This window comes from Pipistrellus kuhlii, unplaced genomic scaffold (assembly GCF_014108245.1).
Source record: "Pipistrellus kuhlii isolate mPipKuh1 unplaced genomic scaffold, mPipKuh1.p scaffold_m20_p_1, whole genome shotgun sequence".
NCBI lineage: Eukaryota > Metazoa > Chordata > Mammalia > Chiroptera > Vespertilionidae > Pipistrellus > Pipistrellus kuhlii.
Genome location: NW_023425404.1, coordinates 59,123,751 through 59,144,077, shown reverse-complemented (window position 1 = coordinate 59,144,077; position 20,327 = coordinate 59,123,751). Strand labels below are relative to the sequence as shown.

The following is a 20,327-nucleotide window of genomic DNA, read 5'->3' as shown; positions in this document are numbered from 1 at the left end:
CTCTCCCTCTCCCTTTTTTCTGTAAAATCAATAAAAATATATAAAAAAACAAATGTCTGAAATTTTTAATTTCTAATCAGTTTTAAACATTTCCTTTATAAAACTCGTCTTGTGTGGCAGGTAGGCAAGAAGACCTGAGCTGCTATGCAGCATAACATTTTATAGCAAGTTGGAGGGAGAGCAAAACCAGATCTCTTAAATCACTATCCAGTGTTCTTTATAAATAATATTGTAGTTTGATCTGTGAATTAGGACGATTTGCACAACTTCACAAGATCATGCAAAAAGTCCTAATTGTGACTTAAGTTTCATCACCAGGTTTTTAAATAATCATGGGGGGAGAAAAAGATACATGTGACATGGCTTGGGTACTTAAGACTCAAGTTCTAACACAAAGGCGATGCAGTGTTTTTCTTCCATTGAAAAAGCAACAACCAGGAAAGAGACATTCTCCTAATCACAGAAAAAGAAAAACTGGCAAGTCTTTGTGATCTAATTAGTAAGTTCAGGAGTTAGTGGAGGACAAAAAAAAAAAAAAAAAAAAAAAAAAAATACTGCTAATTGAGACCAAAATAGCAGCTATTAGGTCTGAAGACCAAAGTACTAAGCATGGCAGAAGAGCGGGGGTATGAATAATATCTGTGCATAATTCACCCGGGCCACCTGCCTGTTGTGAAAAAGTAAATGACAAATGGACAGCAGAGTGGCAGTGCCACCTTACACACCGAATAAATTCTTTGTGAAGATCTCCTACACTAAGGTACAGGCTTTCTTTAAGTAAAAAAGAGGGGGCTGGTATTGCCTCAAGCAGATACGTTATCATGACAGCATTAATAACTCAAGTAGGAAGGAGGACAATATAGATGAGGAGAGATCTCAGGGTTAAAAGATTGGACTTTATTTCTTCTTTTTAAGTAGGTCCTTGGGGCCAGCAAACGACAAATGCATTAATAAATTTGATGTGTATTGTGCTTGACTTTTATGCTATTTCTTCGGATCTGCTTCTCTTCTCAACACTGGATTACAAGTAATAACAGGCATGTGGTTCAGTTGGATGTAGAAATAAAACTTCTGGGAAAAACAGTCTGGCTGTTATTTGGGAAGGTCTGGAAGATGGTGCCATGTTTTACAGAATCTGAGCGCAGTGAGGATTGTACTCCCGCCCTTCAGCTTGATGAATTCGCACGTAGACCAACATGCTGTAGAGATTTCAGAAGGAGCATGGCTCTGCCAGCACCTTTATTTCAGGTTCTATTCTGCAGAACTGTAAGATAGTAAATTCCTGTTGTTTTAAAGCCACCTAGTTTATGGAAATTTGTCACAGCAGCCCTAGGAAAGTAATGTGCTCTATGAATAATCTACCCCATTTTATAGTCTCTCAGTTATTTTGCTTCCTTTTGGTCCATGATATTCCACACTCTAGTTCAGCCACTCTCTATCCTGGTTATACACCTGGGGCCTGTTTTCAGCCAAAAAGTTCCACTCCGAAACCTCTGATTGACACACTTTACTGTCTACCCATCCACTCATCTTCCAGCTTGCTTGCTTGCTCACTCAATTCTCCCATTACTATTTATATCCTTTTGCAATACCATTCTCCCCTATCTTTAATTCTCTCCTCATTCTGTTTAAATTACAGATGTCATGGTCCAGTTGGGCCTCGGAAACCTTAAACTCTCTTGCCCCTTTGTTGTCCATTACTCTCTCTTGGCAACACATTGACACTGGCTAAATTTAACTAGCCATGTTCTTCATGACTATGCTGGAACTGCTGAGGGCTGCTGCAGAAAATTGGTAGCACTAAAAATTCTTGGTTACCAACCTCGGCTGGCTGTCAATGTTGGGCCAGCAATCCTATTACTCTTCTCTAGGCAGCTCACTCTCCAAAATTCACTCTTCACAAAAACCTACAGATGTACTTCCATCCTAGCCTTCTTTCTTTCTATTAAATGAAATGGGAGTTCTTCCTCTCCTTAGGCCAATGTCTTATCTCTGTTCATAATAATAATCATTTCCACTATGTCATCAATTTTCACACTAAACTATTCCTTCCCTCACCTGTATCACCTTCTTCTCCTTCTCGACTTGTACTTTCCCTCCAGCATTTAAACATGCTTACATCTTTCCTATTACAAAAATCCTTCCACCCCCAGACCCTCTCCAGCTATCCCTCTCTTTCTTTCAGAGATGTCTGCAATGGTTGTCTTTATTCTTCTACGTTTCTCTCACTCTTCTATGCTGCTAAATTGGTTTCTGCCCTAATAAACCCATTGAAAGGGCTCTCACCAAAGTTGCCATTGGCCTCCATGCCACATACCCCATCCTATTACTTGATCTCCAAGTGGCATTCCATTGACTATGCTTATTGACACTAGTCCCTTGATTTCTGTGGCTTCTCTGATATTTCATATGGCTATTTTCCCTCTTATTTCTCAGAATTCTTTTCTTTATTCTCTGTTGTGTTTCTCTTCTTTCCCTCATTTTAAAACATTAACTTATTCCAGGCTATCCGTTCTTCTTAATTCATATTTCCCCTATTCATTCTCAAAGCTTGGTTTACTACCCTTAAGCCAACAACTCCTCCAACTCAACGTCTCTTCTAATCTCCCAATTCACATATCCAAATGTCTATCAAAATTTTATCTTGAATGTTTTCCAGGCCTTTTAAATTTAGTATACCCAATATTCAGTTTATAAGCATCATCACCACCATTTATTCTAAAACTTTCCTTCCTAAATACACTCCATTTTACTAAATAATATACCTTTTATAGGCAGCTAAAGCCCATAACTCTAGAGTCACACCTGACTTCTTCTACCTTAATCCCTTTACCATCCGGTGAATTCCATTAATTATAACTATTAAATTTAATCCCAGTCTATTCATCATTGTTCTATTTATGAGGAACCTACACAGCTTCCACAAGTTCATGTTTTCCTCAGATAGTAATCCCTTGTTCTTGTTCAGCCCCCGTCCTTACTTCAAAATCTGTGCCTTTACCTCCTTGCTTTCTTTTGCTTATGCCAAAGCTATACTCAATTTAATGCCCTCAATATCATATGTTAGTTCCCTCTCTCTTTTTCAACCTCAATATCTCCTCTACAGCCTCCTTCCTCTCTGCCTAGAAACATGGTCGGATTTCTCATCTTGAAAACTCCTTTACAACCTAGATTCTGCTTCAAGACTATTTTCTCTTCTTTTATGACTCAGCTCCTTTCAAGAGTAGCAAACACTCACTGATGAGGTCCAGGTGATGATAGAGAAGCTCAAAATATAATAACTCTACTGACAATAACAATTATCAACTCCAGAAAAGATTTTAAAAAATATATATTTTATTGATTTTTTTACAAAAAGAAAGAGAGAGGAATAGAGAGTTAGAAACATCGATGAGAGAGAATCACCGATCAGCTGCCTCTTGCACACCCCCTACTGGGGATGTGCCCGCAACCAAGGTACTTGGTTAGAATCAAACCTGGAACCTTTCAGGCCACAGGCCGACACTCTATCCACTGAGCCAAACCGGTTTTGGCAACCCCAGAAAAATTTTTTAAAATATAATTGTTTGCAGGCACTGGGAAGCTGGAGGGAATATGACTCTTGAAAGATGGGAAGCTAACTAGGTGATATCCACATTTAACTAAATCCTACTCTGCCTGCCCATTCCCCTCTTCACTTCTCTGTCTATGGATCCTTTGGGGGATAGATCCAATAAAAACAAATAAACAAACAACTTGCTATGCAGTCAGAGGTCTTAATTTGAGGCTGTCAAAATGTCAGGAAATTAAAGAGGAGAATGCTGGAAAGAAGGGAATCACCAGAGACAATAAAACCCCCAAATCAGCATACTAATTCCCCTCAAATGGTTTTCAACTCATCAACTATACAGGCAACACTCTAAGTATCTGATGGAAAGAAACAGCTGCAGTGCAAAATTGAGTAGAAGTTTCAGCAGCTACCAGTGTTGAAGTGTCATAATTTGGTGTTCAAGTCTTGCTATATAGAAGGAGTTAGGAAACACTTCAGGATTTTCATTACAACCCAAGAAGGCTGCATTCCCAGATCAATGATAATACTTTAGAGTTAAAGACAAAAATAAAATAGACCGAACCTCTACACAATCAGGGAAACCCCACCAGTAATTTAACTGACTGCCAGAAAAAACACATTACTCTTCAGGGTAACATGAAATAAACCAGAGTAACATTGCCTACAAGGTTCAGTATACAATTACTATACATTCAAATTAATAGGAAAATGTGATTTATACTCAAGAGAAAAAAATAGTCATTAAAAGCAGACCCACAAACAATCTAAGAACTACTATAAATATGATAATAAATTCATGAGAAAAGTGGGAATAATGTAGAAAAGAATGAGAATGTGAGGAGAATATGTAATGGGAATAAATTAATGGGAATTTTATAATTTATAACATTTGATTCACTGGAGAACGTTAATAGCACATTTACATTAAAAAAAAGAAGAATCAGTAAAAATTAAGTCAACAGAAATTATTCAAGCTGAAAATCAGAGAGAAAAACAATTTTAGGAAATTATGAACAGTTTTAGTGACTTATGGAATAACATAAAATAGTTTAATATATAAATAATTGTGGCAGACAAAATATTTTAATAAATAATGGCCCCCCAAAGTTCCAAACTTGATAAAAAGAAATAAAAAAAAAAAAAAACGAAAAAACAAACCACAAAAACCAAGCAATCCATAAAGTTCAGCAACACCCAGTTAGGATGAATACAAAGAAAATTACCCTCAAACACATCATTCCGATTCTGACAATTAAAGAAAAAAAAACTTCCAGAGTAAAAGACATTACTTACAGTGGAATTGATAGCTAATTTTTCATTTAAAAAAGAGGCCAAAAGACAACAAAATACCATCTGTAAAGTGCTGAAAGAAAAAGTCAAACCAGGATTTATATCCAGAGAAAAAATCCTTCAAAAATAGAGACAAAATAAAAACATTCTTAGTGAAACAAAAATTGGGCAAGTTTGTCTCCAATTATAAGAAATTTAGTATAAGAAATACTAAAGGATATCCTTCAGATAAAGGAAGTTGCTATCAGATAGAAATCTAGATATAGAGGAAAGAATGAAGAGCACTAAAAATGGTAACCATTTTCTATAAAAGTATATTTTTTTATTTTCTTAATTTTTTAAAAAGACAAGTCAATCCTTAAAACAAAGTAATAAAATACTGCACATTAAATAACATACATGATAATAATAGCACAAAAAAGTAAGGAAAGTGGTATACTATTAATTCAAGGGAGATTATAGCAAGTTAAAAATTCATACTGTAATCCCTAAAGGAATTATCAAAAAATAATACAAAGAGGTAGAACTAAGCCAAAAAGAATATACTAGTAAAGTGAAATACTTAAAAAGCCAATAAATGATATACTAGTAAAGTGAAATACTTAAAAATACTTGATTTATCCTAAAAAAAAAAGACAGAAAAGGAGAAACAGAGGAACAAAAACTAGAGGGTCAAAAAAACAAATAGCAAAGATGTGCACCAAAAACTCAATAGTATGAATTGTTACAACGAATGTAAATGAACTGAATCAACATATAGAAAAGGCTAATATGCAAAGTGTCCCTGTGGGAGTTTGACGGAGAGCTCTATTGCTTGTTATGACGTGTGCTGACCACCAGTGGGCAGTGTGGAATGAAGGAAGGCCCAAACCAGAAGCTGGCAACCAGGGAAGGGAGGACCCAGCTGGCAGCCAGAAGGCCCTAATTGGCCCTAGTCACTAGCCAGGCTTAGGGACCCTACCTGTATACAAATTTTGTCCACCAGGCCTCTAGTACTCTAATAAAATAGTAGAGATTTTAAATGGTGGGCAAAAGCAACACCTAACTATATGCTGTTTATATAAATATATGCTGTTTATAAGGGACATACTTTAAATATCTATAATAATAAAATTATAATATCCTAATTAGACCAGACAGTCAAATGACCTTCTGGATGTCTTTCTGGATGTCCTTCCAGATGAAGCTGCAGCGGTGGGGGCCGGGGCAGAGGCAGTTAGGGGTGATCAGACAGGCAGGTGAGCAGTTAGAGGTGATCAGGCAGACAGGCAAGTAATTAGGGGCAATCAGACAGGCAGACAGAGTGGTTAGGGGTGATTAGGCAGGCAGGCAAGTGGTTAGGGGCAATCAGACAGGCAGACAAAGTGGTTAGGGGTAATCACACAGGCAGGCAAGTAGTTAGGGGCATCAGGAAAGCAGGCAGAGTGGTTAGGAGTGATCAGACAAGCAGGCAGAGGCAGTTAGGGGCAATGAGGTAGGCAGGTGAGCGTTTAGGAGCCAGCAGTCCTGGACTGTGAGAGGGATGTCCAACTGCCAGTTTAGGCCCAATCCCATAGGGATTCCTGGCAGTTGGACATTCTCCCGAGGGCCTTGGATTGCAAGAGGGTGCAGGCCAGGCTGAGGGACACCCCCAAGTATACAAATTTTGTGCATCAGGTCTCTAGTCTATATATATAAAAGTCTAATCAACTGTTATGACCGAATGACTGGAACGACTGGAAAGACCAGTCAACCAGTCACTATGATGTGCTCTGACCACCAGGGGGCAGTTACTCAATACAGGAGTGCACTCCTACAACCAACCTCCTATGGCCAACCAACTCCCTTGCCCTGGCTGGCCAGCGCTTATTGGCCCCTGGTGTAAAACCATTCATAGTTGACCTGCTTCTAGGTTAGAGTTTCCTTGTAGTAAAGCAGCTCTCTCATGGTGATCTATTGAAAGTCAGCCCTCAACACAAGGTTTTGTCTCACTCTCGTCCTCTCCCTTCCCCAGGGGCCATCCATCCTCTGTGGTGGCAGCATGGCAGAGAGGGAAGGAGGAGAGAGAGGAGGTAGGGGAATGCATGGTGGCAGAATGCCAATGGTGGCATCAGCATCTGTTCCTTCCCCTCCCAGCCTGGTGACCGTTGCCTCCTCTCCTATCCCCCTAGTGCCTTTGGTGCCCGGGCTGGGAAGGGGACCCAGGGATAGGTGGTGGAGGATACGACCTCTTTCCCAGGGGGGCCAAGGGCTGGCTCCCTTCTCATGGCTGGCTGCCAACATCCTGTGATCCCTTTCCCTGTCAATTTCTCTAACTGGCAGGCCCCAATTGGCCTAGCCCTGATTGGCCCTGATCGCTGGCCAGGCCTAGGGACCCCATCCATACACAAATTTATGCACTGGGCCTCCAGTAAATTTATAAAGACATAAACAAGTTGAAAATAAAGATACAAAAAACAAATCCCACACAGAGTAAGCATAAGAAAGCTTATGGCTATATTAATATTAGTCAATGTATAGAATATGATCAAGGAGACACAGGGACATTTGATGATAACAAAGGATTGACTCATTAAGAAAACAACCAAAAATATTCCTAAGTATATATGAACTTAAAAATGAGCTTTAAAATGTATGAAATAAAAGTGATAGAGCTAAAAGGAGATAACAGTTGAACACCTCTTTCAGTAATTGATAGAACAAGGAGGTATAACTTAGTAAGGCTATATAAGATCTAACACCACAATCAACCATCATGATCTTCATAAAACACAACATTCAACAACTAGAGAATACACAGGGTGTTTTTTTAAGTACACATGGAACATTCATCATGGTAGACCATATGCTGGACTATATAATAAGTTCCAATAAATTGCAAAAGGATTGAAATCATTCAGAGTATGTTTTTTGACCATATTATTATTAAATTAGAAATCAGTAACAAAAAATCTATACCCTGTTTTATTTTTAAAACCATTCACTCATTGTTTAACTTTTTTTCTCTCTAATTCTTCATTATATTTTACTTTGAAAGGTCCTTCTAATCATTAAATTCAGGCCTTTAAACTATTTAATTAATTGATTTAGTACATGGGAAACCCGAGTTACACAATGGTTCCTGAGGACCTAATATGTGTCTGGCCTTTGCTGGGGATAATAAATGTGAATGCTTAAATGGTACTTTCGGTGTATCAGGCACTGTCATAAGCACTTTACAACTGACCTTGAATAACACAGGTTTGAACTGGACCCACTTATTATATATGCATATTTTTCTTACTAAATGTACTGGAAGTTTTTTTTGTTTGTTTGTTTTTAAGATCTGCAATGATTTGAACAAAACTCGTAGATGACCCTTATGATTTTCTTATCTAAAGCTTAATTTATTGTAAGAATATAGTATATAACATACAAAATATGTGTTAATTGACTATGGTATCAGTAAGATTATTAGTAGTTAAGTTTTTGGAGAGTCAAAAATTATACATGGATTTTTTTTTTTTCTTGAGAGGGAAAGAGGGAGGGAGGGAGGGAGGGAAAGAGAGAGAGAGAGAGAGAGAGAGAGAGAGAGAGAGAGAGAGAGAGAGAGAGAGAGATTGATTTGATTGATTTGGTATACCACTTATTTATGTATTCATTGGTTGATTCTTATACGTGTCCTGACTGTGGATTAAACTTGCAACTTTAGTGTATGGGGATGATGCTTTAACTAACTGAACTACCTAGCCAGGACCTATAGATGGATTTCCAACTGTGCGGAAGTAGGAGGCATCAGCATCCTTAATCCTTGTGTTGTTCAAGGGTCAACTGTATAATTATGAAACTAAATATTCATAATAATCCTAAGAGGTGGATATAGTTTTAAAGATAAGGTAACTAAGTCAAAGAAAGGAAAGTCATTTGCCCACCTCACAAACCTATTAAATAGTGGAGTTAGAATTATCAGCCCAGGAAGACTAGCTTCATGGCCATATTTCTTAACTGCTGAACTGCAGTACTGGACTTCAGTGCTCCCAGAATGGTAGAGGACAGGTAAACCATCATAATTCAATGCAGCAGGTGTTCTGACTTCCCCAATTACAGTATACCTGTACCTTATATACTAACACACAGGCATTTTGTAATCTGACCAACCCCATTTATAAATTTATTTTCTAGAAAATATATAGTTTATTTTATACCATAAAAAATTAGCTATAAAACTTTAACACTGCTTAAGGTGCTCTCTCAGTATATTTGCATTGTAGAGATTTGTTGGATTTAAGCAAAATACATATTTCTAACTTTGGAATGTCAGGCATTTAGAGGACAGATGCTGGAAGGCTGTGGGAGGGAAATGAAGAGCTTCCTAGGTATCCCTAAATTCTAACCACATGGAGAAATAGGTCTTCTTTAGCCTTAAATTGAATCTATGATACTTTTATTAGTGAGTATTATAGAAATCAGAGATTTGAGATTGGAAATGATCTCAAAGAAAGTCATTGGACTATCTAAAGTTTTGTACCTTTCTTGTGGGATTGTAAGGAATACACGAGAGAATGTCAGCACCCACTGCAGTACAGGGCATATAGAACATGATCCTGATAAATGTAAAAAAAAAAAAAAAAAAGTTCAAAATTTCAACTTGTCTCTTTATATTACATGACAAGGGCAATTTTTGTAAAAAGTTTTATGCTAGTTTGGCCTTTCATAAGGCCTCAAACCCATCTATACTAATAAAAGAGAAAGATGCAAATTGACCGTATCTTTGTGACACTCATTGGCCAACCAGCTGGGAGCGGAACGCAGGTGTTCTGCACTGCCCCAGTGGCTCAGAAACTCTGGGCAGCATGGGAAGGTGGAAAAGCAGCTCTAGGCTGGAGCAAAAAGGCAGCTCTGGCCGGAGGAAAGGTGGTGCTGGCAGCCAGGGGAAGGAAGGCCCATTCGTGCAGTAATCTTTGTGCATCAGGCCTCTTAGAAAACAATACACACTAAAATACCAACCGGAAGTTCAGTGTACATACCGGGATGAACCTTTGTCACTGCAAATTTACACAGTCTTAGTTATTTAGGAGTAAACAGTAAATCTATTTCTAAGTGAAAGATAAAGATAATAGAAAATAAGTTATTTTTAGCCTAGAATTCTATCGATATCACAATTTATGCTATCTGCAAAATGATGTTTGCAAAATCTCAGATGTTTAATCCGGGGTCTTGAGAGCCTATACAACTTTTCAGAAACCATAGCATCTTGTTCTTCATTTTCAAAAGGTGGTGAAGACAATGGTTTGAATATTGCATTTGAAACTGAAATTCTATTTTGAATAAAACATAATCAAGAAGATAGACAAAGTGTTACCCAACAGAGAACAACCTTCATTCTGAGACACCTAGAGCCCAAGGACTTTAGACTGTCACTGGATTTTCAAGGACACCAGAGTAAATTGTTTCACTTCATCAATTTCAGTTTTATCATCACGAAAATCAGCGAAACAAACAAATAACTCTTGGTTTAAAAAGTTTCCATATTCTTCCTACATTTTGCTGATGATCTAAAATTAAAGATGGTAGAAATAATGATTTAGAAAGGTGTTGGTATTCCCCGAACATCTGACAAGACTACAGTGGTTTAATAATTGTCATCAATAAAGATTACTGTGGTCTATGGCTTATGAAATTCTTTTCCCCTTCTGCATGAGATTTCGACCTTCAGTTAGCTGTCCAATTTTGTTTTTTGGGACAACCTGCTAAAGTTGATATGATAATTATGTTGCTAGGGAACATTGCTTACAGTAAAAATGATCCCTGATTAGTATCTTGATTCTTGACTGGGAACACTACCAATACCTTATTAGGAAGCCATATCTTTGTGATTCCCTAAATATAAAGACTCTTATAGCTGCTGTGGTCCTTTGTTGTGAGCCCCAAAACTATTACAAGATACATTGGTTCCTGAGGTTCATGAGGCTTTTAAGCCATAGTGATTATTATACCCACCTGATATGGACCTCTCTCTCTTTACACCTAAGCTGTCACCTAGGGAGGATGAGGTGATGGGGGCAAATGGAGAGATTCAGAAGCCAATACCTGTACCACTGCAAGAATCTTTACAGGAATGTCTTACACTTCCCAGCAGGCAAGCTGCAGCTCCAGTCCCACTGAGCAGACTGGTGCCAAGTGATCTATGAGAGTCTTTTGAGTCTGGATATGAAGTATTATAAAACAAGATCTCTTGGTGGAAGTTGCAGATACACAACAGATCTCACACACACACACACACACACACACACACACACACACACACACACACAAGACCAGAGGAAAAATAATTAATCCTGGTTCCTGGGAACAGATGTTCTACCAAAAAATGTCAGTAAACAAACATTTGCTGCTATCATAAATAAAATAAAGAAGCAATGTTTTTCTCTATGTTTCCTAGTCTTGATATAATTCTGAGTCTTTCCTACAAAACAAGATGCTTTTTAATTCCTATAGTTGTGCTTAGTTGAAAAGGACACTGAATGTTGGCATATCCATCAATTGACATCTTCAGTTTCAGGGGAAGGGTGGGCCATGGCATATGGGAATCAAAGTGAAAAGAGCTCTCCAGCGCACTAAGTAGTCTCCATGTGTGTAGCGAGTGTTAATATTCTTATACTTTTGCTTCTTATTCTTCTACCACCTCTCTCATTGCTTCAAGAGGACCTCCTTGTCTCAGGGCTTGTCCACTAAATGTATACTTTGACAATCTTATCTCATCCATTCTTTCTCTGAGGTTTGTCTTCTCCTTAGAGTGCAGCTCAATATTCTCTCTCTGAGTTTCAACTAGATTTAAAAACCATTGAATTGGAAAGCCCAAGGTCATTGGTTGACTCTGATAAGAGCAGTGGTTAATGTCTGTGCCTCATGTTCAGTGCCAGGCTTAGGAATACACTTTCTCACTTCATTGCAAGAAGTGATCTTAAGTTAGCTTCCAAGAATGTAACAATAGCTCACCTAGCTGTGTATTGGATGGTAGAGAATTCGGTGAGATATTCAGTGAAAAGGAAGGGGACATACCAGAGGGATGTATGTATAGCTGTAATTGATTGCAGGAAAGACTAAGGACACAGAAAATGGGTTCATCTAGCAGGCTGTTCCCCAAAATTTCCAAAAACCTACCTATTCTAGCCTTTCTATGAACTTGACCCTGTTTCTCTGTAAGAAGCTCTCATAGTGCACTTTCCTTATTACTATGTGTAAAGAGGCATACACTCATGAAATGAGAGTGGGCATGCCAACTGTAACAATTGGTAAATTCTTTTAGGAAAGCAGTTTAATACTGTTCATGCTCCTGACACCATTATTTCTACCCTAGACACTTAACTTATTCCAGAAAGCAAAAGTAAACCAATAAAACCACATGCAAGAATTTTTTTTTAATAACCAAGAACCATTATTTTTATAAATAGTGCAATGGTTGGCAAACTGTGGCTCGTGAGCCCCGGTTTGCTGACCACTGACCTAAAGGATACAAAGCATTTTTAGGTTATGAGATATAGTTATTTTTAATCTGCTTTACAGTGTGTGGCTTAGGTAAGATTAAATCACAATATCCAATGGTTACACAGAGTTTACAGTGTACTAGGCAACTTACATGTGCTATGCACTTCACATGTATTAACTTATTTTATCCTAATGACAACCTTATTCGGTAGTTACTACAAAATTCCCATTAAACAGATGAAGAAACTAAGCTCAGAAAGGTCTTGGCTTATCTGCTGCATGATGGAGACAGAATTCAAACTCTGCCAGTCTGTCACCAGAGCCTGTGCCCTACACCTCTGTCCTATGCCCCACTCAGTGGATGATTAGAAAATGGTAGCAGTGGTTTCTAATTCAGGCCAACACTCTCCTGTATCAGGCTGCCATTCTGGCAGATGAGAAAACTGAAATCAAGGCTGAGTGACTTTCCCATAGTCAGATGACTAGCTAAAGGTTGAGAATTAACTGCTTGACTTCTAATCAAATGATCTTCCTAATATTCCAGACTGCTGGGAATGAAAAGAAAAAATATACAACTCAGACCAAAAGCAAATGAGAAAAGGCCAGGGAAATCAAGTCTAGGATCTTTAAAAAGATAAAATCTTCCTTGTGTCTTTGTTCTGCCATTTATTTTAATGTGACTCTGTCCTATTGGTATTGGCCCTGTGTGCAGATCAGTGGGAGTGAGCATAATTGGGAATACACTTTCTTGATTTCAGGCCTCTGGAAGATGTGTTTTAGGATAGGATCAAACTTTGCATATGTGCTTGTATTGTATATGTTCATGTGGAGAAATGCCATGCAGATCAGCTGGTCCTATTGGAAAATGTAACTATTTTCTGATTGATTAAAAAAAAAGATCACATCTTTAATACTCTCAACAATATAGTAAATTTAAAAAAAAATGGTTCTGCAAGGAAAGCTGAGCCTGGAAAATGTGGTGATTGGCTGTGTGTCAATTTGATTAAGCTACAGTATTCAGTTGTTTAATCAAATACCAATCTAGGTTTTGATGTGAACATATATTTCATAAATGTGATTAATATCTATAATCAGTTTATTTTAAAGGTGATTGCCCTTGATAGCAAAGGTGGGTCTCACCCAATCAGCGGTCTTAACAATAAAAACTAAAAGAAGACAATTGTGCCTGAGACAGCATAACTCCTGCCTGAAGTTCCAGCTGACCTGAACTAATAGATTTCAGACTTTCCAGTCCCAAAACTACATGAGTCAATTTTTTAAAATAAATCTCTATCCATCTATCTATCATCTATCTATCTATCATTGATCTTATCTATCTATCTATCTATCATCTATCTATCCATTTATCTACCCACTTATTTACCCACCCACCCATCTATGAGGGAGAGATTCTATTTGTTTTCTTTCTCTGGAGAACCCCAAATGATATAAGCATTTTGACAGGACTGAGAATGTTGAGCACACAGATCTACTTGACATAGAGATCATAAAAAGTAGAAACAATCCAAAAATGCAAAAAGTTTGGCTGAAGAGACATGACATCACATGCTATCACACAGGCAGGGACCAGAACAAAATATTCTCTGCCCTCAGGTCACAACAGGCTGATAATTACAACAGTCTCAGCACAGTCAAAACTAAGAGTGTTTTTCTTGCTACAAAACACAGTCCCCAGTCCCCATAGCAATAAATGACAGCTGGCAGTTAAGAACACACACTCAGATTTCTAGGAATTAATAACAGAAAGGGAGTTCTGGAAGTATTAAAAGAATCTCCTCCATGAGTTCTGATGTTGATCTCAAGGCCTCCCTATGTCCTGGTGAACACAGACAGACAAAGCCCTCTAATGCTTTCCAATGCTCTAGGTTCCTACTGAAACATGACCTGGGTTGGAGACAGTTATGCTTTAAATCTGATCTGCTTCCCATTTGAGAAATAATCTGCCCTTTTCTTTTTAAATGAACAAACAAAACAAAAACAAACAAAGATACAGATAACAGATTGGTGGTTACCAGAGGGAAAAGAGGTTGGGATGGGTAAAAGAGGTGAAAGGGGTACATCTACAAAATGGAATACTACGCTGCTGTAAAAAAGAAAGAACTCTGACCATATGCAACAGCATGGATGGACCTGGAGAGCAGTATGCTAAGCAAAATAAGCCAGTTGGAGAAAGATAAGTATCACATGATCTCACTCATTTGTGGGATATAATGAACAACATAAACTGATGAACTTCTAGGCCAGAGACATAGAAGCATCGAACAGACTATCTAATCTCAGAGGGAAGGCAGGGGTGGGGTATAGGAGAAGGGGTAAGAGAACAACCAAAGGACTTGTATGCATGCACATAAGCATAACCCATGGACAAAGACAGTAGAGGGCATGTGCTGGGGGGTGGGAACAGTCAGAAAGTGGTCAATGGGGTGGAGGAAGGAGACATATCTAATACTTTAAACAATAGAAAAGGTGAAAGGGGTCAAATGCATTTTGATGTATAGTAACTAGGCTTTACTTTTGGATCATTTTGTAGTATATACAGATGTTGACTTATAATGCTACACAGTTGAAACTTTAAAAAATAAAAATAAGTAAATGTGTCCTTTCACATTTCTCCACCATCCTCATCACCATCTTCTGGAAGCCCCATTCCTTAAATGACTGCTTGGGAGAAGGTGCCGGGCAGGTAACCAATCTCACCTTGGCTTCTGAAGTGGGTTCCAAGAAGCACAGGCGATTCCCAAGGCCCTCGGCTGCCAGGCAGAACTTCCTCTGCTCTTTGTGAATGTTGGCGATGCATTGGAGAACCACTTCGTCTTCCTGCAGGAAGAACAGACACACAAATGTGAGTGGTCAGGGACTCCCCGCCCCAATGTGAACCAAGCCCCTGAGTCACCTTGCTTTATCTTTAACAGGTGCACCAAGAGGCACATGCTTTTAAATATTAAATAGATAAAGGAGACTTTTATTCACATGCCTGGTTCACATGGTATTACTGAGAACTTCCCCTGATGAAGATTCTGGTATAGAGACACCAGGAGCAAGTACTACATGGAGTGGACATACTATATACATATCCAGACAGCATAGACCTCACTTGTAAAATGTATAAATACACACAACCCAGAGGAGCAGATCATTTCAACACTTGAGTGAATATGAAAGAAAATCTAAACTATCTCTCCAGATATGAAATACAACAATAAGATATGATTGAAGGAAAAGAGAATACAGCAGAGATGGGAAGGAAGTGGAATTCATTGAGGGAAAGTCTTTTTTGTGTGGGGGGCTGTGGAGGAGGCAAGAGTCATGTTTTGTCAGGGGAGAGGGTATATGTAGGGGGGTGTATTTGCCAGATATGACAGAAGGAACCTGGAGGGTAACAGATGTTTTAGACATATGGGAAAGGAAGATTGAGACTTCTTGAAAGTTGAGATTAAAAGAAGGAATTGGAGGTCAAGTAGAGGAGTCATTCTAAATTCCTAGGGAAATACCTCCCTCCTGTGCATCATTTTCATAAGCAGCCTCTTACAATCTCAGAGATCTTGTTTGAATTGCATCCTTCTTGTCGATGGTCAGAAAGAAGACTGACCTCCATGTACACTGATATGATTTTTTCTTGCATAACTCTGCCTGAGGCTGAGAGGAAAACCTTTCCTTACCAATTCCTCCATTCTTGCTCCTCCAATCTACTCATCTGTGCCTTGTATGAACCACTACTTGACTTTGAAATTCAAGTCTCAAAAAGATGTCAGGTGCGGTTAAGTTAAAGGCTTAACCAGAGATGAGCCGGTTGGAGCTTCCTCCTTAGCTTCCCTCTCCTGTCCTCTCTTTCACCCCCATGTCCCCTGGTGTTAATGTTTATCCAGGCAGACGAAAAAGAAACAAGGCTTTATGAAATGGTGTCTGCACTGTACCTGGCCATCTGGAAAAATAAAACCCTTCCATCTGGTGGGAAGATGAGATTCAGTAGCACCAGACTCCAATAGAGGTGTCTGCTGGTGCCCAGAGACTGGTCGGGGGCCACAAGGATATGAGAGAAGCCACAAACCACAGATAAAAATCAAATATGAAATGAATATTGAGAGAAGGAAAAAGTTCCATGCTTCTTCTAGCATTGGAATGTCACTGCTCATCATTAAAGTGAATCAGTAATAAATTCCAGATCCTCTGCTTATAATGAAGTCAGGATTCATGGACTTTATTTGAACGAGACAGAAGAAAACTTTAGAACATCACTGCTTTCAAAATGTGGATTCAGTGAAAACTCTGAAGAGAATAAAGACTTTCCCCAGGTGGAGTCTCCCCCAGATCCTAGAATGACCAGAGCAATACCATCCTCCTAAAGGGCATGGGCATTGTGGAGTGCTTGCAGTTGTCAAAATGATTGAGAGGTGCTACATGCATTGTGAAGCAGGGGTAGTGCGAGTTAAATGGTCTGTATTGTAGTCTTCAAAACTTATAATTTTTCTGTCCAAAAAATGTCAAGAGGACCCCCTATTGATAAATATTAAATATGTTACACCTACACAGAATTCACCGTAATAAACAGGCATCTGCAAATCACAGAAGCGTGATTTGCAAAAAACCAGACTTTCATGACCTAGTGAAAGTCAAAAAAGTTTCCCTTCAGAATTTTTCTAAAGAATCTCTTTCCATGATTTCATTTCTCATGTCCTTTCCACCCAAAGGAGCCCAAAATACCTTGGCTTCCCTTGCATTAACTGCCTTGAGCCTCTATGTGTCTTCTGAAATGTACCTGTCCTATTATATAATTCACATCTTCATAACCGAGGCTGCCAATCAACTAATGCAATGAAGGAACCTGGCTCAATAGCCATTTGCTGAAGAGCAGTCCAACACAAGTCCTTCCCTAGGTCATCACTCAGGGGGACACACAGATGGGTATGGGACTTGGAGTCAGATTTACCCTTTCCAAACACTTTCACTGCTCCCCACCTGCTGTCTGGAACTGTATGCTCAGTGCTGACCTGGCTACAGGCACCACCTGGAGTGGCAGCCTGTACCAGACAGAAGCTATTATCGCCACAAACCTTTAAGAAACAGACATCTGGAGTCTTCAAGTGCCCAGTACTGAAATCTTTGCACCACCATTTCATTTGGATAAGTTAATTTAACCCCATTTCTTCTCTCACTCCCTAGTGAAGCACAGAACACAAGCCTCTCCAGCTACCCGCCCTACTTAGTTTACTCATTCTTATATGATCTACCTTCCTTTTTCCATTTGCTTTAAACCAAGCCTGGGAATTCCAGAGAAGACCATTTCCAAGGAAGCCCCTTTAATGGCAAATTCTTCCATATTTGATATCACCCCAGAAGACTGTGTTCTCCCTTTATTTTTCAGTGTCAAATTCAGATTGGTACTCTTTTACTCAGGTGCAAACACTCTTATGGTTTGAAGTAGATGATAGCTAATCTCCACATCTTCTTTGAAAATTTATCTACAGCCTAGCTACCACTTACCTGAAACTTAATGACAATAAAAAAATCTGATAAAATTTTTGGTTAATAAAAAAATTAGGTGAATAAGATTATGTAGGTTGCAAGTTCACAAATCTATAATACACCTGTATATTGCATTGTGTTCACCAACCAAAGTCAAGTCTCCTTCCATCACCATGTATTTGACCCTCTTTACCTTCTTCTACCTATTCCTACCTCCTCTTTTTCTCTGATAACCCCATACTATTGCCTGTGCTTATGAGTTTTTGTTTGTTTGTCTTATTTGTTCAATTGTTGTGTTCTGTTTTATATCCCACGTATGAGTGAAATCATATAGTTCTTGACTTTCTGAAGAATGATAGATTTTTTGATAGAGAAAATATCACAACTCTGGGGGTTTGTTCTTCTAAAAATTTATGGGTTTTTGTATTATGTTTAGCTTTTTTGAACTCTGATTTCACTGGAATAAGACCAAAATATTTCCCACCCCCCCCCCCTTTTTTTTTGTAGTACCCACAGCAGATTGAACTCAGTCAATATCAAATAACTACGCCTCCCATCTATAAGAGAAAGAGAAACAAACTAAAGAGAAGAAAGTGCTAGGTTGGAGGGCACAATAATCAGTAATGGTAAGACTTTTCAAACCCATTCTCATCCTTAAGGGTGAGGGGTAAAAATCTCTTAAGTTCCCAAGAAACAATATCTGTAAGATCACAAACGTTTTTCTGCTTTCTACCAAGGAATTCAAAGGTCCCTGACTGAGTTTTAAGGTGCCCTCCCCACCAGTTGAATTTTCCCTCCCACCTCCAACCTTATCTCTCCTTCATTCCTATTACCTTACTATCTCCCAAGTAAGTCTTGCTCTGCCTCCATAAAATGCTGCCTCTTGAAAACCCCTCCATTCCTTTATTCAATTCCTCTGGTTTTCCTGCCTTTCCGATGGAGCCTTCCCGTGTTCTCTTTCTTTTGTCACCTGTAAATATAAGAATTACCCAAGAGTAGGTCCTTGTCATTTTCCCTTAGCAAGCTCATCTATTCCTTAGGCTTCCAGTTTTATTCACAGCAGTTATTATATCATCTTTACCTCCAACCTGGTGATATTCTAAGATTCCAAACCTTCACCTATTCTTAACTACATGGACTTATGAACACCTCAGTATGACCCAGTGCACGGACAGGTTTCCTTTGCAGCCTGTTTTTATGCTCCCTATGCTTGTTAAGGACACATCTAACCTCTCAGCAACCCAGACTCAAACAGTATCTCCTGTCTCTGAGTCTTCTTCCCTTCCTCCTATAGCAAATGGGCCAGGGGAAGGAGAGACTGGAGGTCTAAAGACCAAGTCAAGGCTTTTACACCAGACCATTCTTCCTCTGATTTGTTGAGGGATAGCTCTGACCTTCTCATTTTCCTGCTGAAAATCCATAATGGCACTCTCGCCACTATCCACATAATAAATATAAAATTCAAGGGCCTTCACTTTCCCACCTACTTTCCCAACTTCTTCCCTATACTAGTAGAACTCCTTGGTGTTCTCTACCTCCATACCTTTACTCATGCTATCTCTAATTCAAAAGCTGCCCTGTTTTGCCCCCTTTTTCCATATTTACATATTACCTATCCTCCCAAGCTTAGCTCAAATCCCATCTTCTTTAAAAAAAAAAATATATATTATTGATATTTTTTACAGAGAGGAAGAGAGAAGGTTAGAGAGTTAGAAACATCGATGAGAGAGAATCATTGATCAGCTGCCTCTTGCACAATCCCATTGGGAATGTGCCCGCAACCAGGGTACATGCCCTTGACTGGACTCGAACCTGGGATCTTTCAGTCCGCAGGCTAACGTATCAACTGAGCCAAACCGGTTTGGGCTCAAATCCCACCTTCTTTCATGAAACCCAAGTAATCTCTCTTCTCTGAACATTCATAACAATATTACCAGACTCCTGTGTTATGCTTATTTACATGCATGCCTTATCCGCATTATACAAGATAATTTGAAATGGCTAACATTTACTGATTTCTGACTCTCTGATAGACAATGTACTTTATGCACAGTAACTTATTTAAGCTTCAGATAAATACTGTTATCTCCATTTGACAAACAGGGAGCCCTTATACAGAGCAGTTAAGTAATTGTCTAAGCATGCAGTCCATGCAGTCTGCATCCATGTTCTCTCTCCTACTCCTCTCAGCTGCCTCTGTAACCCTGGGAGGCAGGGTCCACATCTGGTTCATGTTTACACTTATCAGATTTCTCACTAGCATAATAGCTTATGCACATTTCACATCCAATTGTAACTTATTAGATGGGTATTTTTTTAACTTGTAATGCCAGTTAATTATAAACTCTGTTAGAGCAGAAAACTGCTCCCCCATCCAAGCTGGGAACATAATGCTTGGTAAACACATGCTGACTGATTGTAATATGGAATAAGAATGAAATAAGAGATTTCTCCACTCTCAGCCATATCACAAGAGTTAATATGGAAAGAGTCACTGTTTCATTCATGAGTCAGAAATGAATAAAAAAAGAACAGATATTGACATAAAGAAGTAATG

At 38.8% G+C, this 20,327-nt stretch overlaps 1 protein-coding gene across 1 annotated transcript in view; it reads right to left on the bottom strand.

The window, feature by feature from the left end:
- Positions 1-15,978, bottom strand: part of RYR3 (ryanodine receptor 3) — a 350,151-nt gene extending 334,173 nt beyond the window's left edge. Inside the window, 2 exon segments of the mRNA XM_045583784.1 lie at positions 15,005-15,124; positions 15,967-15,978. Coding sequence (XP_045439740.1) covers positions 15,005-15,124; positions 15,967-15,978 — 132 coding nt within the window.
- Positions 15,979-20,327: the final 4,349 nt, after the last annotated feature.